General features: G+C 47.4%; 1 protein-coding gene across 3 annotated transcripts in view; it reads right to left on the reverse strand.

Annotated features, from left to right (window-relative positions):
* Nucleotides 1-19,457, reverse strand: part of NSD2 (nuclear receptor binding SET domain protein 2) — a 97,220-nt gene that overhangs the window by 10,210 nt on the left and 67,553 nt on the right. For 2 of the 3 annotated variants that reach the window (XM_032135759.2, XM_032135761.2), the window contains 9 exons: nt 18,640-18,771; nt 17,700-17,823; nt 16,311-16,511; nt 14,501-14,680; nt 13,992-14,148; nt 13,653-13,858; nt 11,803-11,906; nt 10,088-10,357; nt 8,708-8,824 (listed from right to left, as the gene is read on the reverse strand). In XM_032135759.2, the coding sequence (XP_031991650.1) occupies nt 8,708-8,824; nt 10,088-10,357; nt 11,803-11,906; nt 13,653-13,858; nt 13,992-14,148; nt 14,501-14,680; nt 16,311-16,511; nt 17,700-17,823; nt 18,640-18,771 (1,491 nt within the window). Of the gene's footprint in view, nt 1-8,707; nt 8,825-10,087; nt 10,358-11,802; nt 11,907-13,652; nt 13,859-13,991; nt 14,149-14,500; nt 14,681-16,310; nt 16,512-17,699; nt 17,824-18,639; nt 18,772-19,457 lie in introns of those variants that run through there. The other variant, XR_009210494.1, reaches the window with a different exon arrangement.

Below are 19,457 nucleotides of genomic sequence, written 5' to 3' on the forward strand. Positions count from 1 at the left end.
CTCAAGCGATACTCCCACCTCAGCCTCCTGAGTAGCTGGGACAACAGGCACATGCCACTGTGCCCAGCGATTTTTTTTTTTTTTTTTTTTAAGTAGACAAGGTCTTGCTGTGTTGCCCAGGCTGGTCTCAAACACCAGGCTGCATTCAAGCGGTTCTCCTGCCTCAGCCTCCCGAAGTGCTGGGATTACAGGCACACCCCATTGCACCTGGCTGGGGTTTTCTTACATAACCTTCTCATCATTCTCTGAACAAGCTGGATTTCTTGGAGCGGGTACTGGCTGGGTCCCAGGTTTGTCTCGCTGCTGCCAGCTTGATGGAGGTCTCCTCACTATAGCCTCAGGTCCCTTTCTCTCTGCCTTCCAGAATGTTGCCTTCCTTTTGGAAGGTGATCCTTTCAAAGATGTGTCATCTCTTCTTCCCAGGAACTCCCCATGCCTTCTTTTCCCACTGCTCCCTTTCAGCCCTGGGCTCTGCTGGGAGCAGGCCCCAAGTGCTTGCTCTGACTGCCAGGCCGCACTCCCGCATCTCTGCACTCCGTGTTCAGGTGACACTGCAGGTCTCCAGTACTTTCCTCTGCCTGTTGGACTTTCAGTGGATGGGTCTGTTTGTCCCACAGTTTCAGTGAAGATGGACTTTGTGTACATTTTTTGTTCTGGAAGTGAGCAGCTGCCATCTGCTACCAGAATCCTATGTATAGATTTGTTTGGCTGTGAATCACATTCTCTTAGTTTTTTCTCTGAACACTACCTTTAGGATCTTTCCAACTGTCGGATGTGCATCTAATCTAGTTCTTCCTCTCCATGCTGTCTCCTGTATCTCCTCCACCCCAATAACTACAAACATTAAGGCCTGTGGGAGCCTTTCCTTGTTACTATGTACTGACCCTAATGTGAATCTTAGTCTTAACTCATACATTTAAACCACTTACATATATTGTGATTATTGACATTTTGATTTTTTTTAATCTGTGCTTTCTAATTACTATTATTTCTCCTTCTCCCATCTTCCTCCCGCAGGTTCTACTAAATTGACTTTTCTTCATTCTCCTGTTTACCCTTTAATGGTGTGGAAGTTACACCTTCCACTTCTATTCATTTAGCAGTTTCCCATGTAGATGTCACATGTATACTTTAACAAAGTCTAAGGTTAATAAATCTCTTCCCTCCACCCTCTCAAAACAAGCAGCTCACCCTGGCATCACCACGCTGCCGGTACTCCCTGTGACTATTAGTGTTCAATGCCTCTTCCTTTTCATCTTCCTTCCTGCCACGCAGTCATCATCATCCATCATAATTTGACACAACCTGACTTATTTAACACATATCCACATACCCACAAACTTGTCTGTTCACTGTTACTTCTTGGATCTCACATTTAACTTCTGACATTCAATGTTGTTCTTCCTAAAATATCTCATTATTTCGTTCAGCTAAATTATACTGATAGTCAGCTCTCTCCATCTTTGAAGTCACAGATAAGCAGGGCACTAGAATGCAAGGTCTAGGGTTATTTTCCCTGGTGTGTAATTCTTTTAATATGCTGCCAATTTGGTTTGCAAGTACAGATGCTCCACTTGAACCTGGCCCAATTTCTCTCCCAGATAGTTATCAAAGAACTGAAATTTCCCGGGTCACCCATCCTGACAATAAGACACCAGACTGACCACCTGCTGCCTGTTGACCAACTCCTGTTCCTTATCCCTCCCTAATTCCTGTTTTCCCACACATGGTTACAATGAGATGCCAGACCCCTCATCCAACCACCTGCTGCCTGTTGACCAACTCCTGTATAACCACTTGAGTTGGCTGGGAAGATGGATTTGAGGCTGGTCTCCTGTCTGATGTCACCCACATGAAAGCCTTTCTTCTCTGGCAATACTATGTCAGAGATGGGCTTTCCCTGCTGCAAGAAAGCAGACCTAGGCTGAAACCTCAGTGTCTGGCAACACTCTTACAATGGGGCTATGTCCCAATAATCCCACTGTTAAGTTGGAAGTATCTTTTTTTTTTTTTTTTTTTTGAGACAAAGTCTCCCTCTGTTGCCCAGGCTGGAGTGCAATAGCATGATCTCGGCTCACTGCAACCTCCACCTCCCAGGTTCAAGCTATTCTCCTGCCTCAGCCTACTGAGTAGCTGGGATTATGGGCACCCGCCACCACACCCAGCTAATTTTTGTATTTTTAGTAGAGATGGGGTTTCACCATATTGGCCAGGCTAGTCTCGAACTCCTGACCTTGTGATCTGCCAGGCTTGGCCTCCCAAAGTGCTGGGATTACAGGCGTGAGCCACCACGTCCAGCCTCTCAGGATATTTTTAATTACTGAGTCAATCTCTTTACTAGTTTTAAGTCTATTCAGATATTCTATTTTTTTTCATGATTTAGTCTTGGTAGTTTGTGTTTCTAGGAATTTGTCTATTTCATCTCAGTTATCCAATTTATTGGAGTACAGTTGTTCACAGTACTCTCTTATAATCCTTTTTATTTCTGTAGAAGCAGTAATAATGTCCTCACACACCCAGTTCTGATTTTAGTTATGTGAGTCTTTTTCTCTTTTTTTCCTAGTCCATTTAGTTAAAGGTTTGTCAATTTTACTGATCTTTTTAAAGAACCAACTTTTGGTTTCATCAATTTTCTCTAGTTTTCCAATTCTCTATATAATGTTATAACTTGATTATATAAGCTTAACTTCAATAACATAAAAACCCTGCTCCTTTACAGCTCTGTGCCCATCCTTTTCAGTCGCTCATATCACAAAATCACATCTTTCTATATTGAGTGCCCTAAAACGCAAACTAGTAATTCATGAGTAAAACTAGTAATACACGAGTAGCTTAAACTATATAGAAAACAAATTGTTAGAATTTACAAACTAAATTACAATACCAGCTTTTAAACTAGTAATTATTTTTTAAATGTATGGCTTTTTTTTTTTTTTTTTTTGAGACAGAGTCTTGCTCTGTCGCCCAGGTTGGAGTGCAGTGGCACGATCTCGGCTCACTGCAAGTTCCACCTCCCGGGTTCATGCCATTCTCCTGCCTCAGCCTCCCGAGTAGCTGGGACTACAGGCGCCCGCCACCATGCCCGGCTAATTTTTTTGTATTTTTAGTAGAGACGGGGTTTCACCGTGTTAACCAGGATGGTCTCAATCTCCTGGCCTCGTGATCCACCCGCCTCGGCCTCCCAAAGGGCTGGGATTACAGGTGTGAGCCACCACGCCCAGCCCTAAATGTACGTCTCTTAAATCATGTAGACAACAAACAAACAAATGGAGTTATAAACCACTGTTACAACAATACAAACTTTTATACTGACCATGTATTTACTTTGAGATCTTTCTTCTTCATACAACTTGTAGTTACTGTATAGTATCCTTTCATTTCAACCTACAAGACTTCTCTTCATTACCTCTCTTGACCATTACTTGCAAGGCAGGTCTAGTGCTAAAAAACTTCTTCAGCTTTTGTTTATCTGGGAATGTCTTAATTTCACCCTTATCTTTGAAAGACAGTTTTACTGCATACAAGAGTCTTGGTTAACATTTTTTTTCTTTTAGCACTTTGAATACATTGGCCCACTGCCTGTAGGCCTTCAAAATTCCTGATGAGAAATTTGCTGATAATCTCATTGCGAATCCCTTGTGATATGGTTTAGCTTTGTGTCCCCACCCAAATCGCATCTTCAATTGTAATCCTCAGGTGTTAAGGGAGGAACCTGGTGGGAAGTGACTGGATTATGGGACGGTTTCCTCCATGCCATCTCATGACAATGAGTGAGTTCTCTCAAGATCTGATGGTTTTATAAATGGTAGTTTTTCCTGGGCTCTCACACACTTCTCTCTCCTGCCACCATGTGCAAAGGTACCCTTCACCTTCACCATGATTGTAAGTTTCCTGAGGCCTCCCCTGTTATGTGGAACTGTGAGTCATCAATTAAACCTCTTTCCTTTATAAATTACCCAGTCTTGGGTAGTATATCTATAGCAGTGTAAAAATAGACTAATACACCTTGTATGTAATGAGTAGCTTTCCTCTTGCTGTTTTCAAGATTCTTTGTCTGGTTTTCGAAAGTTTAATCATCTGGAGTTTATTGAGCTTCTTTAGATGTTTATATTTGTGTGTTTCATCAAACCTGGGAAGTTTTCAGCCATTATTTTTTCAAAGTTGTCTCTGCCTCTTTCTCTCTTCACCATCTGGGACTCCCACAATAGACATATTGGTCTGCTTGGTGGTAGCCCACATGCCCCTTATGCTCCATTCACTTTTCTTCAATCTTCTTTTCTGTTTCTCAGGCTCAACAATTCCTTTTTTTTTTTTTTTTTTGAGACAGAGTCTCACTCTGTTGCCCAGGCTGCAGTGCAGTGGCGCAAGCTCGGCTCACTGCAAGCTCCACCTCCCGGGTTCACGCCATTCTCCTGCCTCAGCCTCTCCAAGTAGCTGGGACTACAGGCACCCGCCACCACGCCCAGATAATTTTTGGTATTTTTAGTAGAGACGGGGTTTCACCGTGGTCTCGATCTCCTGACCTCGTGATCCGCCCACATCGGCCTCCCAAAGTGCTGGGATTACAAGCGTGAGCCACCGCACCCGGCCAACAATTCCTTTTTTTGTTTGTTTCTCTTTATAGGTTTTCTATCTCTTCATTGATACTGCCATTTTGTTCATACATGATTTTCTTGACTTTCTGCAGGTTTTCCTTTAGTTTTCTCGGCATCTTTAAAGAAGGCAGATGTTTTAGAGTCTCTGTCTAGTAGATCTGTCATCTGGCCTTTTAGGGATAGTTTCTGCTGATTTTGTTTTCCCTTTAAATGGCCATATTTTCCTGTCTCTTTGTAGGCCTCTTTTTTTTTTTTTTTGCTGAACACTGGACATGTAAGTCTAATAATGTGGTAACTCTAGAAATTAGATTCTTCTTCCCCTTGCCCTAGGTTTGCTGTTTTTGTTATTTTTATTTATTGTTCTTTTGATTGTTGCAGGCTGTTTCTGTGCAGAGAATCAACCCAAGATGTAAATTTAAGGTCTTTCCAGATCTTTTTTGAGCCTGTACCTTTCCCTGAGCATGCACAGTCACTTTCTAATTTTCTAAATTTTCTTATTTTCCCCATAGTTGTTTTTGAATGTCCTGGTCTTTTAATGTCTGGCTCCCAAAAGGGGAAAAAGAGAAAAATGAAAGAGGGGGGCAATTGGTGCTGGCCCTTTAAATACTCTTGAAGATGCTTCAGCTAGAGGGGGAGGGGCTTGTAACAACTGAGGGAGGTGTGATAACAACGGCAGCCCACCTCTTTGTCTGCACCTCTGTGATCAGAAGCAGCAATCAGGGATCCTGAGCACAGATACCCACTATTTGGAGAAAAGGATCCTTCTTGCTCACCCTGAATCCCTCAAGCTGTGTGCAAGGTGCTCCAAGAACACGTGCATGGCTGTCTGTGGGACATGGGTAGCCGCTGCTGTGCCAAGAGCTGAAACCAGAATTAACCCCAATTTGCCATCCAAGCCTCCCCTGGAAGTTGCAAGCCTTCAGTAGCTTCCAGAGTTCCAAAATGGTTACATCAGACAGGTCCTTCTGGTGCAACTGTGGTCTGGGTGGGGAGACAGCTTCCTGCTCTGCCATTATCCCAGGATCCTCTCAATGACTCTATTTTAACCTCCACTGTTGTTTGTTCATATTTGTCTGATTTACCCTCCATATCTCATTCTTTTCTTGTGGCGTCTAAAGCTCTATTCATGGCTTTAACCATTTCTAATACACTTAGTTTGCATTCTCCTTTCAATGTAGTCTTGTCACCTCAGGTTCTCACTAAAAGCAAAGCCTTCCCTTAGAGAGGTCTGCTCACGAGGGTCACCTTCTATTGTGCTTTGTAAACATTTCAGTAGAGCTCCTTTTCACATTTTTGTTTTGTTTAGAAACCGGGTTCTCATTCTGTCCCCCAGGCTGGAGTACAGTGACATGATCATAGTTTACAGCAGTCTTGAACTCCTGGGCTCAAGCAGTCCTCCCGCCTCAGCCTCCTGAGTAGCTGGAATCACAGGCGCGGCTAATTTTTTTTCTTTTTTGTAGAGATGAGGGTCTATGTTACCCAGGCTGGTCTCAAACTCCTGGCTTCAAGTGACCCTCCCACCTCGGCCTTCCACAGTGCTGGGATTACAGGCATAGGCCACTGTGCCCAGCTTATTTTTTGTTTTCATAGCAAATATATGAGGTATGAATTGCTTAAATGTCTCTCATGTGTCGTAGGCTTTATCTTTGCCTCAGTCAGGTACCTCAGGTGAATTACCACGTCAGGAACCACCTTGTGGGTTAAATGCTCAACCTGGCATTTCTTGTTTACTAATCAAAAAGCAAACCGGAGTATCCACTTGGCATTTCTTACAACACATAAGTAGTTTACATTTAGACTCCAAAACATAAGGCACAGGCCTAGGGCTTCGATGTCTAACAAATAACCTCCCTGCCCTCCTCCCCAGATACAACAGAGAAGCATATTTGCTGCCTCTTGGGGCAAGTTTATTAGTCCCTTCCCTACGGCTAAAACCCTCCCAGGGGTCTACACAGGGTACTCAACTCCAGTTGGCCACCAAGCCTTTGAGCAAGACTTACCACTGGTCCCCACATGAGGGTTAAAACACAAGCTCCTGCCTGCTCTACACGCCATGGTCCTAGAGGCACTGTGTACAAACCCACTCTTGCCCTTATGGACCTGCTTTCCATCTTGCCTTTTTGCTCCAGCATTGCAAAGCTTTCCTGTTTACTTAGCAAGCTCAGACCCCTTATCTGTCATCCTATGTGGGTGTTGCTGAAGAGTCACTGGGGCTTGTTCTCTCTAGTTGTTTATTCTTGTTTTTCTGTTCATTTTGCACTTCAGAATCCCTGTTCCAATGTCATAGGGTATGCCAGAGCCCACCTCCTAGGGAAGACCTGTGTTGACAGGGCCCTGAGAGGAATGTGCTGCTAGCTCATCCCCTGGGTGGTGCACCCTGACAGAGCATGTGGGAGGAAGTGCTATCCACCTCTCAAGCTCTAGGGCTATTTCAAGACAATTCCAGGTGTGGTGGCATGTGCCTGTAGTCCCAGATACTTAGGAGGCTAAGGTGAGAGGATTGCTTAGGCCCAGGAGATCGAGGCTGCAGTGAACTATGACTGCGCTACTGCACTCCAGCCTGGGTGACAGAGCGAGACCCTGTTTCAAAAAAGAAAAACAATAACAAAACCTAGGAGTAAAAAAATTTCAAACCTAAGAAAAACATGGAAGAATACTGTAACGAACATCAGTATACCCTTCACTCATTCAGTATTAACGTTTTACCACATTTGCTTTTTCTATTTATCGATATATGTATACACACACAAATTTTTTCCCGATCCTTTGAAAGTAAGTTACCAGTATCTGACATCTGACCCTAAACACATCACAAGGCATTCTTTTGCGCAGCCACAACACTTTCCACGCCTATGAAATTTAGCATGAAGAACAGCCTCTTGTCCAAATTAAAATTGTTCCCACTGCCCCCAAAAGCATACTTTATAGCTCCTCATCCCAGATTCAGGCTCTGATCAAGAAGCACACACCTCCTCTGGGTACTTCTTTAGTCTCTTTTAACCCAGGATTCTTTTGTCCTTCGGGACACTGACTTCCTTGAAAGGTCTAAGCCCCACGACCTGTGATTGACACAGACCAGTGCTCACCCGGAGCAGGCTCCACTGGCCACCGCTGCCCCACTACTGCAGGGGTAGGGGATATAGCTTCCCCAGGGACCACATGACAAGGTTCCTGGAACCATTCTTATTTCCATAGCAGCCCTTTCTCTCTAGGTCTCATCACATAATCTTCCATGAATTGTTCAACATTTTTTATCTGTGATCATTTTCTATCTGGTTTTCATGCACTGCTATTAATCTACTCTTTTAAAAATAGCCGGACTTTTCTGCTAGAGGACGAGCTTAAGGGCAACAAGAGGCAGAAAAATGTATTCTATCTCCCTTCCTTTCAAAGACCACTCAGGCACTAAGGAGGCCACACTTCCCCAGCTGAAGTCACCCAGAAGCCAAACCCTGCCGTGTGAGGGAAGGGATGACACGCACCCCCACGGGGCTGTGGCCATTGAAGGAGGCGCCCTGGAAGAGCCCAGCAACACCTGTCAGGTTCAGGCTGAACACTCCAGATGCACTGTCTTTTATCCACGCCCACTTTTACACAAATCATCCTATCCTCCTTTTCCTGAGAACATTGATCCCTCTAGCACCTAGGTTCCAAAATGCTTAGAAATATGGGCTTCATACAAGCAACAACCAACCAAAAACGATTCTGCTACACAACAGAGAAGATGCTGAGACCTTATCCAAAGAGCACTGAAAATTAAAAAATAAAATACAATCACTTTTTAAAAACAAACGAAGATGCTGAGACTTCCTCATCTGTGTCCTGTCTACTTCCCTGCCTGTACTAAGGCTGCTTGGAACGCTCTGCATGCACACCCGGACACACAGAGCCTCAGGGTGCCTGGGTGCTGACAGGTGGTTAGCTCTAGCCCTCTGGCGCAGCTGAAAGACACGCTGCACCTCAGAAGAAAACGTGCAGATGTTTGAAAATAAGCAGCTAAGGAGACAAATGCTGGTGCTGCCACAGGGCAGAGTCCAGTTCTACAGGTGACCATCAGGGCTCCAGGTCCAGCACACTGCAGAAGCTCACAGTGGAGTAACCTTCCGCATTACCTTGTCTATAGTGAGCATGTAGAAGTGGGTGATGTCATTCTCGTGTGCGTGCTTGATTCTTGCCATGCACTCCTCCTCGTCGATCAGCTCCCCAACGTACTCGTTAACAAATTCTCCCTGGAAATCACAAGCATGTGGCCATGACAAAAAGCGTGCTGACCAATCCTCAGTGTTGGGGCTCAAGACTCCCCATCATGGTCACTTAGAACGAGCACCGCACACATCAGCATACCTCCGTGGAGGGTGTGTACAAAGTCTCCATAAATTAAATTCAAAGGATCTCAGACATATCTGTATGTAAAGGTTGCCAATGAAAAATGTATTAGGTATTCATGAAGTGGCAACCTGCCAACCCTTGCTTCCTACACAACCTTGTCTCAGTAACCCACTTTACACGGTGATTCCCCACAACAGAGAAAATGGCTACAAAGTATCTGAGAGGATATAAAGCAAGAGTCTGGGTGAATCAGCAGTCAGGCAGGGGAGGAACAAGGGTGCTGGGGAGGTGTTTCTAAGCAACCTTTTGTGCTGTTGCTGGAACTGGCACCAGGCTTACGAACTCTCTGTGCTGGGTCAGCCCTGGTATGGACCTGGGTCATGCCAAAACACATCAGGGTCAGCAATTCTACATGTCTGTTAGTCCCTGGATGTCCTTAGGACACAGTCTGGGAGCAGAGGCAGGAGGTCAACGGTCCTGGTGTCTACCAACGACTTGGTCCTAGACTGTGCCAGGACCACTCCTCACAAGAGCAATCTCCTTACGCCTGCTGGTGAGTCCTCCCAGGCACCTGGCTGCTAGCCCAGAGGAAAGCGGGTCACTTCACAAATCTTCCATTTCATAAAAATAACCATCAGAATTCTGACATAAGGCATGCTTTAAGGGAATGTATGAGTTTTAGCAGATATCTTTCATGTAACGTTTTAAAATATTCAATTGTAATAATTCAATTCAAAAAAATATTTCAGGTCAGGCACAGAGGCTCTTGCCTAAAATCTCAGTGCTTTGGGAGGCCTAGGCAGGAGGATGGTTTGGGACCAGGAGTTCGAAATGAGCCTGGGCAACATAGCAAGACCCCATCTCCAAAAAAAATAAAATTAGGGCATGGTCATACATGCCTGTAGTCCCAGCTGCTTGGGAAGCTGAGGTGGGAGGATGGCCTGAGCCCAGGATTCTGAGGCTGCAGTGAACTACAATCATGCCACTGCCCTCCGGCCTAGATGACAGAGTGAGACCCTGTCTCAAAACAAAAACAAAAAAAACATTTTTTTCCAAAAAATACCATTCTCACATGAATACAAAACCACCACAAGCAAATCTAAGTCTAATTACCCAGTGAACTATAATTTCTCAAAACCAGGGGAGGGGATAATGACACATACCTTTCTGATGTCCCTCTTGGCGACCAGGCCCCACCCTTTGCCATCTGTCTTGATGATCTTGGTCTCTGGGTACTGGCGCTTGGTGAAGCACTGGTTCTGGCAGAACTCGCCCGCGGGACACACCTGCGGGTGGCACTCAAACATCAGCATCCTATTCAGACACTCCGAATCAAAGCCACAAGGATTCTCATCTGTGGGCTTGCAGTTGCACTTAGGGATTTCTGAAATATCCGCTGTGTAGATCTGGACTTTCCCGTAAGGCTTATTCACCTGCAGGGAAGGAGCAAGCTGTCTTGGTCCACACGTGAGAGCCTTCTGGATACCCTGGCACACCCACCACTGCCTTGCCTTACCCAGACTCCAGGTGGCCTTTTAGAAAGCTTCAGAGGCCCGGCTAGGACACACTCCTCAGAACGGCCCTCCCCAGATCCCAGAGGAGCTCTCCTCTGCCTTCTTAGCACAGGAGGCAGGCAGGGCAACCCAACACCCTCTCACATTATTTTATCTTAGTGTCTGTGCACCTCATTGATGAACAAGAGCTGACACATATCCAGCCAGGCCATTGTAAGATGAAGAGAGAAAACGCATGTTTACTGCTTAGTACACTGCAGAGTGTCCAGCAAACACTGGGTAAGAGCTCTTCTGAGCAGCTTCCCGACCCATCTCTCTGACTCTTCCTTTACCAAGCACTAGCAGCGAGCCACATGAGAGTCCACCCCAGGGGGAGCAGTGCTGGGCAGGATGGCACAGCCTCTGCTCTCATGACCTTGTGGTTTATTATTAGTGAAAGACAAGCAACCAAATAATACAGCAGTAGAGACAGCTGAAAATCAGCTGGGGTAGAAATGCATAATCTTAGGGAAGAGGTGGCGAATGACACCCTTTTCACAGCTGTGGTGTGACAAACTGTACACTTTGGAGAACAATCTGGGAATATTCCCCAAGAATCTAAACATTTCATGCTCTCTGACCCTGTGATTCTGTTTCTGGGAATCCATCCCAAAGAAAATATTATATAAAGATGAATACAGAGCACTTTCTTTACACACAAAGATATTGACTGCAGCCCACATTTTACAAGCAAAGGCAGAGCACCTGACCTCCAGCGCACTCATCACAAACACTCATCAGGAACCGCCACAAGGCTCCTGGGGATGGGGCCCAAGCCGCACCAGCTACGAGCAGGCAGCCCTGAGGGCCCTGGAGCTCTCACAGAGCCCTGCCCTGGCTGCACTTCCTCCTGCTCTCCTGCTGGGGCTCTCAAGCTCACTGGAATAAACACAAAACTGGCAAGCCCCCCCACCGCCCCCCACCCTGCCACCCTGGTCTCTGATGTAGAGATCTACGCGTTTGGGGCTCAGTCGCCGAGCCCTGGCCCCACGTGACTGACTCCCAGCACTTGGCGACAGCCTGGTGCAGGTGGGAGGCTCATCCCTCAGCTCCTCATGCTCCAAGCAGCCCGGTCAGGACTGTCACCCCAACCCTTCTCTAAGCTACCAAGCCAAGCCTCACGCTCCAAGGCGGATCCAAGAACCCCCATGCAGATCCCCCCATGCCATTTGTTCATGGTCTCTTGTGTGGCCATCCATGCCAGGCAGCACAGATCCTGGCTGGTGACAGTCCTCTCCCCAGCCATAGCCTGGGTGTGCCTGAGAACCTCTCACGGCCCTCGGGGAAGACTCCCTCCACGCGCGCACGCAGCTCCCGCACGCCACCTTGATGTGCTTGTATGGTGGGGGCTTGCGCTCGCTCTCCTGTGTTTCTCGGGCTTCCCTCTGAAGCTTAATTTCACGAAAACGAGCTTCAGCTTCTTGCAGTGCTAAAAAGTCAATGAAATAGGAGTAAAGATTTTAGTAAATAAAGGTAACTACCTTTCAAGCTCCCTATTTTTATAGTTCACTCTAAACTTTCAATGTTAAGTATAGTTTCTGGTTCCCATAAAACTAGAGTCTATGAACAACTGTCAGTGGGCAGGTATTTTTAAATGCGGCCAAGTGTGTGAGGCAGAGGAGTGCTCAGAGAACAGCCATCACCTCTCTACAAGGCAGGCCCAGGGCAGAGTTCTGTCAGGAGTTCCCTGTCCTCCACTATGGCCTAAGGACAAAGCACCAGGGTCAAAGCCTGGGACTTGCTGTTCTCAGACAGAAAATAAAAATGCACCTGAGGCCGGGTACGGTGGCTCACGCCTGTAATCACAGCACTTTGGGAGGCCGAGGCAGGTGGATCACCTGAGGTCAGGAGTTCAAGACCAGCCTGGCCAACATACTGAAACCCCGTTCTCTTAAAAAAAAAAAAAAAAAATTAGCCAGGCATGATGGTAGGTGCCTGTGGTCCCAGCTACTTGGGAGACTGAGGCAGGAGAATTGCATGAACCCAGGAGTTGGAGGTTGCAGTGAGCCGAGACCACACCATTGCACTCAGCCTGGGCAACAGAGCAAGACTCCGTCTCAAAAAAAAAAACAAAAAAAACAAACAAACAAAAAAACACATGCAGCTGAGCTCCTCTCGAAGCGAAAGGGGTTCTGAGAGATGAACCATAGGCTCAAGCAAGAACAAAGGAAACACAAACCCCTATAATCCGTCCCGAGAAGGAGGCCAGCCCCATGTCAACACTAGACGTGTCCTGTGGTCTGCCCTGTTTTTGCAGCCGCAAGTCAGCCACAAAGGGGTCTGGCTCTACAGGACACCTGCATCCACAGTTAGGAGACGTCACCGACAGTCGCACCAAACACATCAGGCCACCTCTCAATTTTGTCTCGCCCTCTTAATAATTTTTTAAAATCTTTCAATACCTACCCATTCTTTATGAGATCTCTGAGTGCCCACCATGCACTCCTACCACTCAATGCAGCCTGCAAAGCTTTTGGCAGCATGGAGCTAGCAGAGCTTTAAATACGCGGGTCCCCGCCTGCAGCCACACAGGAGCGAGCACTGACCCGGCTGCAACACAGCATGTGCTTCTCCCTGAACGAGCCACATGCACACACCTCGGGTTTTCCCTACTGGCCTCATTCTCTGTTGACCTATCATAAATACCAGTTCCTCCAGTGAAGGGTCACATCCCTATCCTGCCTCCCTCAAACGTGGGTCATCAGCCGGCCATGCCACATCGTTGCTCCTGCCTCCCACCCCCAGCTGGGGAATCAGAGGCCAAGCACCTTGTCTGCTTGACCACCCCTGATTCCTCATGCACTGAAAGGTAAAGCGAGCCCCCAAGAGCCCGCTGCACAAGGTCCAAACAGGACCCTTCCTTCAGATCTGCATTTTACATACAGGCAAGCCATGGAACATTTCTGTAAATCAGTACTAAAAATAATTTCTGAATAACAGGTTTACAGAATTTTAATGAAATTAATCACACAAACGAATGTTACAAAAGTTATCAGTGTATCTTACTCTATGCTCAACAAATAAACCAGACTGCAAACATTTTCCTAATTTAAAAATACAGATTGAATGCTTAGTCCAGTATTTTCTATAAAGATGAAGTTTTAAAAAAACAGAAATGAGGGGTAAGAAAATGCACGAGAGTGCTGTCCCACTCTCTATCTGAAAATCTCCGTACCGTTTTTGAAGACTCTTCCGATCCCTCTGACCCCCTGGTAGCGGCTGCCCCGGTCCCCCTCCATGTACGGGAACACTCGTGCCTGATGCGTCCAGTAATAATCTTTAGACCCAAAGAAAAACACAGGGAATTCTCCAATCTCGTGCTTCATTTTCTGAATATTTGGGGGAACATTTTTGGGATGGCAAACTTCTGCCGGCCACCATCTATTATAAATATTAAAAACAGGATTCACAGACTCCTCAGAGAGAGCGATAATAATTTCAATACTTTAAGTACTGTAAAGCGAACACATGTGAACAGAAAAGAAATAAAAGCATACGATTCTATGTCTCACACCTGTAGTTCCCAAGTTTCACCCAAATGATATCTTGGAAGTGCAGCTTCTTCCCAGCCCTGCAGTCATTGCAGAACCAGCTGCCGTCAGGCATCTCGATGTTCAGGCAGTCAGGGTGGAAGGCCGCTGGGCAGGACTCACAGCACAGAAGGCTCCCCCCTGCAAGAGGAGGGTGAGGCGGCCAGGCTTAGCCATTCTGCTATGGCTCAGCCCAGATTCAGTGCTTCACAATGTACACTTATTACAGCCTTAACTTATAAACATCAGTTTTAAAACAGCGATCTGTACATTAGCACAGGAGCAAATGTCATTTTCACCACAAATAATTTTCTGTATGTTTGCGAAATGATTACAATTAATTTAGAGCTACTGTGATATACTATGAATGTGAAGACGCACAGAACACTGTCAACATCAATGAACACAGCGCAGACAAGGAATGAGCCTGCCTTGATACGCGGCTCCTGGGAGTGTGAGAGGCGTGTGCCGCAGACGCTCCCAGGCCCCTCACCTTTGGAGCACACGAAGCACCAGCTCACGTTGACGTGGGCGTGGTGTCGCTTCCCCTTCCGAGCAGTGAAGTGGGCAGTGCAGATGATGCCGTTGGAGGCGATCACTGAGCATCCTGCTGCCAGACAAGCATCCCCGCTGTGATAGGCAACGGGGCAGCGGACACACCGCATCATTTTACCTGAAGGCAAAGAAACACACCCTAAGGACCCCAAACATTGACTCCAGTCATAGTGAAAAGAACAACTAATAATGACTCAGCCTCCATGAATTTGAAAAGTTAATGCTAAAATGAAATGGAGGTATTTGATTTAAAAAAAGCTTTCAGAGCAAAGGTGCTTCAAAACAATGTTTGAGAAAATGGTCACACATCTAAAATGCTGCGTTTCTCAGCCTGGGCGCTGCAGGCATCTGGGGCACGTGGGCAGCCGTCCTGGGCATTGTGCAGTGTTGAGCAGCATCCCTGGCCTCTACTCACTAGATGCCAGGAGCACATCCCCAAAATATCCCCAGACATTGCCAAATGTCCCCTGGAGGACAAAATTGCCCGATAAAAGAACCACTGGTGTCAAGAAGTACAGACAACCTGCCACCCTCATCCCACACACCTAACATTAAGATAATCCAAATGTAATTTGATTTAAAGATGTTTTCTTACATATAACGGGCCATTAAAACCAGAGCAAACAGGCTGGGCGTGGGGCTCATGCCTGTGATCCCAACGCTTTGGGAGGCTCAGGTGGGAGGATTCTTTGAACCCAAGAGTTCAAGACCAGCTTGGGCAACACAACAGTGAGACCTCGTCTCTACAAAAAAATAAACAAAATTAGCCAGGCATCGTGGTCCACACCCGTGGTCCCAGCTACTTGAGAGGCTTAGGTGGGAGGATCACCTGAGCCTGGGAGGTCAAGGCTACAGTGAGCCATGATCACACCACTGCATTCTAGCTTGAGCAACAGAAGGAGACCCTGTCTCAAAAAAAAGAAAAGAGGTCAGAGCAGTGGCCTAATAGTTCAAGACCAGCCTGGGCAACATGGTGAAACCTCATCTCTACAAAAAAATACAAAAATTTGCAAGGTGTGGTGGCTCATGCCTGTAATCCCAGCACTTCGGGAGGCTGAGGCGGGTGGATCACCTGAGGTCAGGAGTTCAAGACCAGCCGGATCAATATGATGAAACCCCGCCTCTACTAAAAATACAAAAATTAGGTAGGTATGGTGGCGCGTGCCTGTAATCCTAGCTACTGGAGGGATGAGGCAGGAGGATCGCTTGAACCTGGGAGGCGGAGGTTGCAGTGAGCTGAGATCGTGCCACTGCACTCCAGCCTAGGCAACAGAGGGAGATTTTTTTTCTCAAAAAAAAAAAAAAAAAAAAAATTACAAAAATCAGCCAGGTGTGGTGGCATGTGCCTGTAGTTCCAGCTACTCAGGAGGCTGAGGCGGGAGGACAGCTTGAGCCCAGGAGGTCAAGGATGCAGTGAGCTGTGACCGCACTGCACTCCAGCCTGGGTAACAGAGCAAGACTCTATAAAGAAAAAAAAAGCCAGGATAAACAAAATCTATCAAAATGGTCCAAAGGTTGCCCCTCTCCTATAGTTAAGCATCTTCAGGGTGATATTTAGGATGGAAAGAAGGAAAAGGGAGACAGGTCCTTTGTCAAAGAAAACCCAACCCAGCCGATGTCCAGTTAGTCACTCAAGATAATTAATGCTCTTTGGTGACAATCCCAACAGTCCACCTTCCCAAGCGCCCATGGGCCTGCGTCCGGCCTGCATCTGACCCCACAGCAAGGCTGCGCAGGTGCACCTGTACCTTTCGACGGCCTTGGGTTTGAAGGGTTGGAGGCATGGCAGCTCACACAGCTGTGGAGGGGGCAGCGGAAACCTCGGCTCTCAAATACAGTCAGAGGGTATTTTTTCACACAAGCCTCATGGTAAAATTTTCCACACTGAGTTACCACACAGCGCTTAACATCTGTCTTGCTCTCTTTACACACGAAACATGAGTGAATCCCTAACAAAAAGTTAAAGAAGGGGTGGAGAGAGAGGTGCAAAGAACAAGAATTAAATTGCAGTTCTGAGCCACTAAAATCAAGCGACTCCTCTTCAGAGGCAGCCACGCTGCTAAAGCACCTGGCCCTGTTTCCAACCTTGCTCACTAGTCCAAGCATTCTCCAGCAAAAAGATCCAGCCATCAAGGATTACCTTGCTGCGATCTGAGCTCCAGCTTCACCTGAAATACAGTAGAATCTTACTAGGCAGCCTGGCTGGGGAGGCCCAGTCTAACTGGCAAGAAGCTTGAAGGAAGGGGCTCCTATGAAAAGAGGCCTTTCCTCCTTGAGAGCAGCTGGCCAGTGGTGGAGCAGTCACTTCTGATTCTGGGCAGGCAGACAGACACTCCCAGAAGTGAGGTGCTGCTGTGGGACTGCCATGGCCTGGGAGACTCTCCAGGTGTCTTCCTGACCCAGGAAGTGTTCTGACGTGAGCTAGGAGACTCCTTGGGCCCGGTGAGCAGGCAGGAAGGGCCATGGCCTGGGAGACTCTCCAGGTGTCTTCCTGACCCAGAAGTTTTCTGACATGAGCTAGGAGACTCCTTGGGCCCGGTGAGTAGGCAGGAAGGGCCACGGCTATGCAGGTGTCCTCTCATCAAACTCACAGACCCCAGACTGTGCCGGACGACACCTGATGCAGTAATACGGAGGCAGAACAACAGCACTGACAACCCAGGACAAGCCTGGAGCTGTTCTTTCTGTTGAAACTGAGGCTCCAGGTAACACTGTGTCTTCATAAAGAACTCCATGTTCCTATGGACTTCAGTGTTCGGTGACCAACCAGGTTACCTGTACCCTTAATGCTGCACTGTCTGAGCGGCAGTGACCTGTGGTGGCCGCCTCACACACAGCACAGGCTCAGGCCAGCCCATGGGATGAAAAGCCCATGACCTATCATCCCGCCACCCTGCCCGCCACCTGATGGAAAGGTACCAAGGGGGCACATACGACTGAAATCAGAGCAAACCCTGCAGCTACTGAGAGGTGGGTACACCTGCCAGGCGTGGGCTACAAGCTCCAGAAAGGGCCAGGCGGTGGGGGTGGGGAGGGAGCTTGTCCTCTGCAGGCACCTCAGGGCAGGACTTTGTGCAGGGGGTTGCAGGAGCAGGTGGCTGGCCAAGCTGCAGAGCTGCCCACCCGTGGGAACTTGCCTGAGGCACACTCGCTGCAGGTGAACCTCCCTTCTGGCCTCCGGGAAAGCCCAAGGCAGGTGAGGTGGAAAGCTCCGCAGCAGGGTCCTTCACAGAGCAGGAGGCTGCCCGGCTTCTCACACAGCTGCAGGGGCAGAGCAGGCGGGTAAGCAGCGCCCGGCAGTCCCTTCTGCACCTCTTACCACAAGGGAAGCCGTCTGCTTCTGTCTCCAGTGGCAGAATATCCAATTTTGCTACTCAAGGATATACAATAACATGCATGGGCAAACGTCTGGCCCAAACAGAACGTACAAATACAGTATCAGATTAAAACCAGATGACTGTTACAGAAAGGGGCCAGTCCTCGGCAATGGCAAAGGAAGTAACAGGATCACAACCCTGAAGGATACATCCAACATATTTCAAATCAGATTTGAAAATCAATAGAAATCAAAGGCACCCTAATCCAAATGGCAGGTGCCACGCTGACTGCAGGCAGTATTCACACTTCCCATGCATCGACTGCCTGGCATGGAAGCTCCCATGCCATCTCCAGCTGACGGATGGGGTGGGACTGAAGCACAGAATGTAGGTGGCCTGTCCAGTGTGCATGTCATCAGTGAAGCTAAAACAGACCTAGCACCTCACCTTTTCCAACAGGAACTTTATGTATGTGTGTGTGTGTGTGTGTGTGTGTGTGTGTGTGTGTGTGTGTGTGTGTATTACATGATGTGTATACAAATCTCATCCTACATGTGAATTATGGATGTTAATGGAGGTAACTTAATCCCAGGAGTCCACTGAGAGTCAGTCTGACCCCTTCAAAACAGAGATCAGTGAGTGATGGTGAGATTGGGGAAGGGGTCTGGTGGGAAGAGAAAAGACACTACAAATTCGCTCTGCGTACCGGGGCCCCAGTCAGACATCAGCATGAGCACAGCGGATGCTGCCTTCTCCTCACCTGGCACACATACTCCTTTTTGGCAGTCACTCCTCGCTCAGACTTTTTGGATGAGACAGACACTTCAGTTTGTGTTTCGTCTGCACTTTCATATGGGGACTCCGAGGGCTCGTCTCCCAGGCTGTCCGAGACCTAGAGATGAAGGAGGCGGATGACAGTTCACTAGTCGCAGAACACAGTGGGGTGGCCATGCCCTGCAGGCAGGCTCGTCCTGCCCAGCCCCACCACCCTCCAGTCTTTCCAACACTGGTCCTGTACCATCAGTGATTTCACAGTAGAACCATCATCAACTGGTTTTTGTGATAATACAACCCGTCAATTAGGCTATGTAGAAAATTCAAAAATGGACTTTATTCTACCTAGTATTTAGCATATATATGCATATAAGAGGCATATTCCTTAAAATGAAGGAAGTGTTATGAACATCCAATTTGCTCTAGTAGGTGAACTAAGACAGGCTTTGGGAACAAGAATCTTGGCCCTTCTTACCTAGTCTGTTCAGGTTCTACTACTCTAAGGTGGGAGAAACATGCTAACACCAAACGAATGTGTAAAGGAACCATGGATGAAGTAAGTGTCAGCCTCATCAGGTGACCGTGCTGTCCAGCTGCCGCCGGGGCGGAGACCACGCATCCTTTCAGAAGTATGTGCCTATGTGGGGGTGCAGAGTCAGGAGAGTCTTCCGGACTCACACCACAGGCTGACCGTTCGGTTTCTCTTCTTCCTCCCATTGCCTATTTGTCCTGATATTTCACAGTTCACTTGTTCTCCCCACCAGAGAACTGAGGTGGGCAAAGGCAAGGTAAAATCTACCTACT

This window comes from Hylobates moloch, unplaced genomic scaffold, assembly GCF_009828535.3.
Source record: "Hylobates moloch isolate HMO894 unplaced genomic scaffold, HMol_V3 SCAFFOLD_17, whole genome shotgun sequence".
Lineage (NCBI taxonomy): Eukaryota > Metazoa > Chordata > Mammalia > Primates > Hylobatidae > Hylobates > Hylobates moloch.